Here is a 9,136-nt window from a genome sequence, read left to right as displayed (position 1 = left end):
CCCCCCCCGCCAGCGGCAACCCTCCCTCTCCTTCTCTCCCCCCCGGCTCTCTCTGCCCGTCCTGGCGCGGAGCCCCGGCGGCGGGCGGTGCGGGACCCGCGCCCTGGGGACGCGGCCGCTCACACCGCGCCTGGGGAGCGCGGGCAGCGCCTGCCTCGGTGGGGCAGGGCCGGCCGCTGCCGGCAGGTCAGGGAGGGCCGGAGCGGCCTCCCCGCCCCTCCCCGCCCGTGCCTGTGAGTGTATGTGCGCGCTGATTACAGTAATTTTGAAGGTGATGTTGCAACGGGGCAGAGTGTGCGGGGCGGCCTGTGGTGAACTTTATAACGCTCCCGCATGTCAGCCGCCCTCGATATTGCGTCCATAAAGGGGTCAGCGGGAGCGCCGGCTGGCCTCGCCGCCCTCGCCGCCTCCCTCCTGCCCGCAGGCCGCCTGGCCAGGAAGGGAAGTTATTCGGGATTGCAGCAGCGGCCGGGAGCGGGAGCGCAGCCACAGCCACAGCCTCCGCGCCGCCGCGCCGCGCCCGGGGTCCCGGCAGGCAGCGAGATGAGGGGCAAAGAGGAGAAGTCATCGCTGAAAGGTGGGTTCACCGCTCTGCCCTGGCAGGAAAGCTGTTCTCCGCGGGAAAAATAACCCCTCCATCAGCGGGGTATACAGGCGGCTGCGTGCAGGGTGCAGCCGAGGCAGCGAATGACACGAACAGAGGCCAGGTGACTTGGAGAGAGCAGCAGAACCCTTGCAAAAAGACTGACGCGAAGCGGGGCGAGTGCGATGGTGTAGCCGTCTGGAGCGGGGGCGCTTGGGGGCAGCGTGGGGGGCCGCAGCTGAGCGGGGAGGAGGGCAGTGGGTGTCAGCCCCTGGCAAGTTGAGCAGAAGAACGGGTGGGTTTTGCTGGAGCCAGCCCTGGGGCTGGGAGCCACTCGCCTCTGCGCTCAGCTGGCAGGAGTGTGCCGGGGGCCAGCGTCATAGAGCCCAGAGGGGAATGCCAGGGGGGCAGCGGAGGGGAACTCCGGTGACCCTCCAAACTGCAGATGAATTTTAACAGCAGCGCTCTGAAAGCGCCTAAGGGGCAGAGGAAACTGGCTGTGTCTATTCCAATTTATGAAGCATTTTTGACGGGTTGTTTATTTTATTGTGGGATATTTTATTTTTTTGTTGTCGTCCACTTACATTAGTGAGAGTGGTAGTTTCCCTCCGCAGCAGAGGAAAGCAACAAGTGGGAGAACGTAAGGTCCCGCCAGCCGCAGCCGGCATTTCCTTGCCTCTCTCGTCACCCCATCCTTCCCTGGCGCCAGCTCTCTTCCACTTCCCCACACCGGGACGGCGGGGCCGGACAAGGCCCCCCTGCTCCGGGAAGGATACCGGAGGCTCGGAGCTCTTTCCGTATAAGGCCTTTGCAGCGCTTTTTAAAGACCTGTGCCCACCTCGCCGAGGAGGGGTCTCTCTTTATTCCGGCTCATTCGTCTTGCTCTTCAGGGTGAGCAGCAGCGTTTGACGGAGCTGCACCCCTGCTGTGCTGGGGTGCTTGCCATCATCCCCCTCGAGGCGCAGGGTACAGGCAGCTGCCAAGGGATGCCGCCCAGCGGCCGGCGGTGGTTGTGGGGGAAGGCAGCAGCAGCGGGTGCAGAGAAAAAAAATAAAGAGCAAAAAGATGGGCTCCGAGCGGGGGGGAGGATGGGGGCAGGTTGCAGCTGGAGTCGCTGGCCGCAGCCCAGCGCCCATCGCTCAGACAGCGAGGCTAAACACGCGCATGAATAACGTCCCGTCGGGTGGAAAGTTCCAGCCGCCTGTAGGGCTTAGGAGCCCGGCAACCCCCGGCCGCGCCTGACCTCTGCCAGGGCTGCGAACGGGAATGCGCCCCGGCAGGGGAGACTAGGTGGAGGCCGTGATATCCCTCGCCGTGCCTTCCCGCGCCCCCCGGGAGGAGGTCCCCGGCTGCGCCTTTAACCTTTGGCTTCGTGCATGCACCAGCGCTCCTGACGTGCCCCCGGTGCACCCGCAAGGCAGCGACTGAGCCATTAAATCCTGGGTACACGGTGTTCCCAAATAACCGCGTACAGTAGAAACAAAATCTGCGGAACGGGGCTGTTTCTCTTTTTTCTTTTTTTTTTCTCCGTAACTGCACTTGTCCAGCCCTCGGGCATATCCTCACCTTTTCTAGAAGCAGATCTCTGCGCTCTCCTCCACGTTAAGGGGACAGATTTTATTTCCTATTATTTTCCTTTTTGGCATTTAAAAATACTTTTTTTTCTTTTCCCTATCAGTAATGTCCCAGCCAAGATCAGGGCAGTGCACAGAAGGGACATTTGTTTGTTTTATTGAATACCGGGCAGGAAATTTTGTTCTTCTGAGTCACTGCAGCTCCTTCAAGGAAACGTCAGCGTCCCTTATCGCCGCTCACCCCGGGCGGCGGGACCGGGAGCGGATGCAGGCTGCGGGATGGGGGGGTACACCCACACTTTAGGAAGAGAGATGCTCGTCCAGGACAGAGCCAGATTTAAACTTTATATAACCACAAAAATAAGTGGGGCCAGGATACAAAAGAAAAGCGGAAGGGAAGGGGGGGGGGGGAGAGAGAGAGAGAGATGGGGCTACGAAGTTAACTGTCCGAAAAAAAAAAAAATATTTGATACGTTCACCCGTGGATGCTTTGCACGGTGAGGGTGCTGTAGGGGCGTCCCCAGAGGGTTGCACCTAAGGCAGGGAGGTAGCAAAGCCAGCTACGATTGCCTTCCCCCGACCACCGCCCCTCCCCCCCGACGTCCTCGGAGGCGGCCAGTGGCTGCCCCCCCAAGGACGTTGAAGGTGGGAGCAATCGTCGCTGCTCCGCCCCGTCCCGCCCATCACCGCCGCCTCTTAAACGCCGTCGGGTGCTTCGCGAAGTCAGTGCGGTGCTGGGAGCCGGTGGTGTCGTATCTTTGCTGTTTATCCGCCTCTCTCTCTAAAATGACCGTGAAAGCAGCCGAGGCATCTGGTCCTACCTTGACTTACTCGAAGATGAGGGGGATGGTGGCTCTCCTCATCGGTGAGCAGCGGGGGGCTTCTTCGAAGATGCTCAAGGGACTGTGATTTTTCTGATAGGGTGACTTAACGATTTTGTTTTTCCTTGTCCTTTTTTTACCTTATAGCTTTCATGAAGCAGAGAAGAATGGGACTAAACGACTTCATTCAGAAGATAGCCACCAACTCCTATGCATGCAAGCAGTAAGTATCAGGAATTTTGGACGGATTTTAGTTACAAATATCATTACGTATTGCGAGGTCTAGTTTAAAAATAATGTTTGTTTACGGTAATGCCTCCGGCATGACTGTTATGGAAGAGTTAATTGGTCTTGTTGAGGTATTACTCATTTGGCAACGATCTTTGCGGGCTAGATTTGGGACAAATAAGTCAAAGGAGATTTCTAGTGACCCGTCCCTATTTTGTCATGTATTTAAAATATGAGTAAATTTCTTTTTTTGACGGGATTTACTTTCTCTAGATTAATTTTACACCTTTAATCCATTAGATCGTTATAGTTGCCTTCTGTAGTAGGCTCGACCAAAACTCCTCTTTCGTGATACGTGCTTGCCCTCTGGTGGAAAGATCTGCCTGCTGCCTCTGGTAACTCTCGTAATCATGTGTACTCTTATCCTTTCAGCCCTGAAGTTCAGTCTATCTTGAAAATCTCCCAGCCTCATGAGCCTGAACTTATGAATGCTAATCCTTCTCCTCCGGTAAGTAGATTTTACTCAAGACATTTTTAGAACGTCAAGTCGGCCAGTAATAGAAGTATGGCAAAATAAGCATCGTGGGTATTACTTTAGTTCAGCTCATAGCACACTGATGTAAATAGGAAAGAGTAATCAGGTTAGCCTGAAAGTTTTTCTGTTCCAAACATGGAGAAGAAATTTTAAAAAAGCTTTATTATTTGTTACTTCAGTATGAAATGAAGCCTAAGACTTCAGCAAGAACTTTTCAGTAAGCTATGGCTGTTAGGCTCTTCTTAGGCAGTACCTAATAGTTTAAGATATCTGGTAGAGGTCAATATTAAAGTTTTAGTGGCAAGAACAGGGCTAATCTTCATTTTCAAGGTCACTTTATTTATATATTTTTAAAAAAGATACATTGTTGAGACTCACTGCCAAACTGTTTTAGTAAATGTGGTTTGTCTATTTTTCTAGCCCAGTCCTTCACAGCAGATCAATCTTGGCCCATCATCCAACCCACATGCCAAGCCATCAGACTTTCATTTTTTAAAAGTGATTGGAAAAGGCAGTTTTGGGAAGGTAAGCTTAACTTTTTTCCATTGTAATTTATTTATTCTTCAGCTCTTCTATGAAATACTAGATACCGGGGTTCTTACGGGCTTTTGGTGAATGGTGGTCATTTAAACCAAATCAGAGTATGTCCTGCTGCCCAGTGCCTGGCTCCCAGCATAGCTGGAGAGGGAGCAGGGATGCTGCATTTGAATGAGTCATAGAAGAGCTGGGGAGTGCAGTGCACTGACGTTGGGGAAAATACATATACTTTGCTTTTGGAAGGGAAAGAAACGACATAGAATCTTTGGGCTAGATTATTTTGCCAGAATGGTAATACTGTTAGGCATTTCCAGCAAAGAGCTTGCACATTGAACCAGAGAGATGTGGCAGTCCTCAGCATTTAACATAAAGGCTTGTTGCAGGTTGTGTCTACAAGTTTTTCTGTATTTCAGTATTGCTCAGTTTGGGGATTTTTTTGCACTTTTAGGTCCTCCTTGCACGGCATAAGGCAGAAGAGCAGTTCTATGCTGTTAAAGTCCTGCAGAAAAAAGCAATCCTGAAGAAGAAGGAGGTAAGCTACCCTTCATGATGCCATTGCAATGTCCATCAAATACATTTTTACTTCTATTACTAAGCAACTGTGCTAAACGTTAATTATTTCTTATGTTTTCAGGAGAAGCACATTATGTCAGAACGCAATGTCTTGCTGAAAAATGTGAAACACCCCTTCCTGGTCGGGCTTCACTTTTCCTTCCAAACTGCAGATAAACTGTATTTTGTCCTGGACTACATCAATGGTGGAGAGGTAAGCAGTAAGAAAATTGAATAGTATTTCCTATCATGTGCATGAATGGTAGGGTAGGCATTTTCACCCTTTCTTTTAAATAAAAAAAGTTGCAAGGGGAAGAGTCATGGGGCAGAATTTAGTAGATTGAATGTTTCTGCCTGCCAAGTTTTGAACTACCAAGGATCATTAGGCCATTTCCTGCTATTGTTCTCCCTTGCTATATATGTTGAGTCTAATTAAGTGCATTGTTAACAGGCTTTGGGGCCGTTTACACAACATTGTTCTCTCTGTCTCCTGTAGTTGTTCTACCACCTCCAGAGGGAGCGTTGCTTCCTGGAGCCGAGAGCCCGATTTTATGCTGCTGAAATTGCCAGTGCACTGGGCTATCTGCACTCCCTGAACATCGTATATCGGTAAGCAGCCTTTTTCAGTTTGTACTGAAAAAAAAAAAGGTGGTTTGTTGAATAAGTATTGCAAAGTTGATCTCAGTATGAGGTCAGAATTACTTTTAATATTCTGTGGTGGCTTAGTGAAGTTCTGTAAACAGTTGCACCTAAAATCTTCTCAGTACATCTCCTCTAATGACCACTTGTTTTCTTTCATCTCTTCTTGCAGAGACTTGAAGCCAGAGAACATCCTGCTCGATTCACAGGGGCACATTGTCTTGACTGACTTTGGACTCTGCAAAGAAAACATAGAGCACAATGGCACGACCTCCACCTTCTGCGGCACACCAGAGGTACAGCCAGCCCTCAGCCCACTGCTTGCAGAGCAACAGCAAGTGCTGTTGTCATCAGTGAAATCTGGTACCTGCCATGTATACGTATGGCTGGTTAGATACAGCAGGGGCTATTACAGGCCTTGTAATATAAGGCTGCCAGTGAGGACGTGTAGGACACGTAGAGCTTGTTGAGCAGGATCAGGGCTCTCAAGCCATCTCCCTGCTTATAAAGATCTTGTAGCTTTCCTTAAACTTAGATATTGTTGGAATTCAGTAAGATGCTTTTATTCAAGAATGGGGAGGCTTTCCTAACTGTAAAGATCCCTTTGGCTAACATTGCCCTCTCCCTTCTCTTTCACAGTATCTTGCTCCTGAAGTTCTCCATAAGCAGCCCTATGACAGGACTGTGGATTGGTGGTGCCTTGGAGCGGTCCTGTATGAGATGCTTTATGGTTTGGTAAGCGAAGAATCCTTCATGACAGATAAACTAGCTTACTCAACCTTTCCCCACAAGAAACCCTGTGCCCGCCTGTCAGCCTCATTAACTTCTTTCTCTTTCCCACAGCCACCCTTCTACAGCAGGAACACAGCAGAAATGTACGACAATATCTTGAACAAACCCTTGCAGCTGAAGCCAAATATTACCAACTCAGCTAGACATCTCCTGGAAGGCCTCTTGCAGAAGGATAGGACAAAGAGGCTTGGCGCCAAGGAGGACTTTGTAAGTGCAAACTGGCCGGCGCCCGCAGGCAGTGCAGGAGGATGACTAGGCCATACTGTTTACATGGGTCTGAATTAATCTATTTTTCTCTCTGTAACAGATGGAGATTAAGAATCACATCTTCTTCTCCCCAATTAACTGGGATGATCTCATTAATAAGAAGATTACACCCCCTTTTAACCCAAATGTGGTACGTATCACTTCTAATTATAGAATGTATGGAGATTGTCTTTTTCCCACTTGTCTTTGTGGGGTGCCCAGGGGCCAGGGGGAAGTGGCTGGATGGCTGTGTTTGGGGAACACAATTTTTCCTTCCTCTGTGTCTGTCCAAACAAAGTTAAAAATAAGTGATGACTGACTTCTTGCTGATGGTCAAGCTAAATTTAGTTGGTTTTTTGGGTGTCTCATGTGCTTCATTTGCATGGCAATTTATAAATAATCACCAGCATCCCTGTTTTACCAAAGGGTAAGGTAAGGTATAGAGAACAAGTAGGTCCCCAAGGGCAGAATTACATTTGGCTTGTCAGATACTAACATTGAAAGGGAGCAATCTGGTTATGGAGGTTGTTCTTTCATTTTCTGAGCATTTTAGAAACTGCATTTAATAACTAGCCCAGAGATCAAAGTCCTGCTTCATAAACTGTTGTGTGGCAGAGAGGCATGTTTGCATTTGGTTTCTGTTGCATGAGCTTAGTTGGAATGTAGCATACTAAATTGAATCACCTTGGTTTTAGTAAGACAATATTCAGCAGGATAGAAAACCCAAAAGGTCAAACTAAAACTGTCAAAGACTGTTAAACAGTGGGACTGAGGTGATAAACACTGAGTTTCTGCGCAAGGGTGCTTGTCTCCACGTTGAATTGACATGTCCACTCACAAAACATTTGGGTCTAAATTCCTTTTCTGCCCTTTCCACAGAGCGGCCCTAGTGACCTGCGACACTTTGATCCGGAGTTCACAGATGAGCCAGTTCCCAACTCCATTGGCCAGTCCCCAGACAGCATCCTCATCACTGCCAGTGTCAAAGAAGCCGCTGAGGCATTTTTGGGCTTCTCATATGCCCCACCCGTGGACTCTTTCTTGTGAACATTTTTCTTTCTTTCTTTTTTAATAATAATAACAACTATTATTTTTATTTTTTGTTTGGCCTTCTGGTGGAACTGCCAGTTGACCAGTCATCTTGAAAGAGAATTTGCACATTTCCACTGTGGCAGCTTTGCAGCCTTAATTTCAACTACACTGTTTGCTGGAAGCTTTTTTGAAGAGCACATCACTCTCTAAATGAGCTTTACAGGCTTTTCATTTCCATTTGTTCTTCCCCCAAAGTGGTGCTGTCTCCCTGGAAAGAAAAACCGTAGTGAGTGCTGCCATAGACCGCTATGGCAGATTGTAGGAGTAAGAACAAGCTGTTTTGAAATCGTGCTTGAAAAGCCTTGCCTGAAGATCTATCTGAACGTGATAAGGATTTTATGAAATGTGCCTTTTTTTTTCTGATGAGATCTTGTGAGCTCCAAAGCTTTCCCTATTGCAGAGTGTGTTTCTCAGTTCATTTATGTGGGTTTACTATGTGAACAAATGGTATGCGTGAGGTCTGCGTGCTACAGATGGACTTAGTTTAAAGCATCAGTGTGACACTTGCAGGATACCACAATGTGGGGCATTGTTTGTTTCTTCCATATTTGGAAGATAAATTAAGTGTAATTTTGAAATTTCTTTTGTAAATCTATACAGTCAATTAAAATTATTGAGATGGGCTCACAATTACTTGTATCCAAATGCTTGAAGAAAGCATTGCTGCTATGAAAAAAGATTTCTATTTTTAGAAAGGGTTTTTATGGACCAAAATGCCCCAGCTGCAGTCAGTCAAAGCTGTTGGTTTTTCTTTTTTTACCCTTTTTTCTCCCCCCCCCTTTTAGTTTAAAAGATATCATCTGTAAAATGGGCATTATTTATGGTTTTGGGGTTTGAGGGATTTTCATTCCTGACTGTATGTATTGTAAAAAAGATATGTACATTCAGTTGTAACTCTAGATGTATATTTAAACTCACAGACTTACTTGTAATGTATACCATCATTGTAATGTAATATAATTAACATGGTTATATGTATCATATTTTTTGTGACCAAACCCATTGGTTTGCAGTAAAATCCTGAAAAATACTTCCATTACCTCTGTCTTATTTTAAAACAAAGGCTTTAGCCAGCTTAAAAAAAAAATTAAACTAAGATAATTTTGCTTAGGTGTGTGATGGTTATTCCATCAAACTGTACCCATAGAAGTCTTACCATGGATACGACTTGGCAAAGTACTTGGTTTTCTAACTGTGGTTGTTAGAGTGGGTGTGTGTTGATGTGGATGCTCTTACATGGTGCAAATGCTTGCACTTCCTCAAAATGAGTTTCTCTAGTAAAATGAAGGTACTGCTCTCTGGTGTGGGCAAAACACAACTACACTTGAATTAAGTCCTTAGGTAACAGCAGCTGGTTTAGCACTGGTTATGCTGCATACATATGCTAGAAGCAGGTTGTCATGAAGCTGATGGAAATAGTCTCTAACTGGGAGTCCTTGAGCATCAAACATTGCTGCTCTGATACGGCGCAGTGGAATGCACCTTGAGTTTACCAGTGTTCCAAAGTCTGTATTCAGGAAGTGGGTTTCACCAACTA

The 9,136-nt window shown here is 47.4% G+C and overlaps 1 protein-coding gene across 3 annotated transcripts in view; it reads left to right on the top strand.

The window, feature by feature from the left end:
- SGK1 (serum/glucocorticoid regulated kinase 1) overlaps window positions 1–8,629 on the top strand; it is a 67,903-nt gene extending 59,274 nt beyond the window's left edge. The window contains exons 1-12 of one of the 3 annotated variants that reach the window (XM_027633674.1): window positions 237–577; window positions 3,126–3,201; window positions 3,639–3,714; window positions 4,162–4,266; window positions 4,727–4,810; window positions 4,913–5,044; window positions 5,327–5,439; window positions 5,642–5,765; window positions 6,109–6,204; window positions 6,313–6,468; window positions 6,569–6,658; window positions 7,387–8,629. In XM_027633674.1, the coding sequence (XP_027489475.1) occupies window positions 334–577; window positions 3,126–3,201; window positions 3,639–3,714; window positions 4,162–4,266; window positions 4,727–4,810; window positions 4,913–5,044; window positions 5,327–5,439; window positions 5,642–5,765; window positions 6,109–6,204; window positions 6,313–6,468; window positions 6,569–6,658; window positions 7,387–7,554 (1,464 nt within the window). In that variant the 5' untranslated portion in view covers window positions 237–333 and the 3' untranslated portion in view covers window positions 7,555–8,629. Of the gene's footprint in view, window positions 1–236; window positions 578–2,862; window positions 3,023–3,125; window positions 3,202–3,638; window positions 3,715–4,161; window positions 4,267–4,726; window positions 4,811–4,912; window positions 5,045–5,326; window positions 5,440–5,641; window positions 5,766–6,108; window positions 6,205–6,312; window positions 6,469–6,568; window positions 6,659–7,386 lie in introns of those variants that run through there. The other 2 variants (XM_027633681.1, XM_027633667.1) reach the window with 2 other exon arrangements.
- The last annotated feature ends 507 nt before the right edge of the window (window positions 8,630–9,136 follow it).

The sequence above is a fragment of the Corapipo altera genome, unplaced genomic scaffold (assembly GCF_003945725.1).
Source record: "Corapipo altera isolate COAL_440 unplaced genomic scaffold, ASM394572v1 2b, whole genome shotgun sequence".
NCBI classification, from domain to species: Eukaryota; Metazoa; Chordata; class Aves; order Passeriformes; family Pipridae; genus Corapipo; species Corapipo altera.
This window is presented reverse-complemented; position numbering and strand designations above follow the sequence as displayed.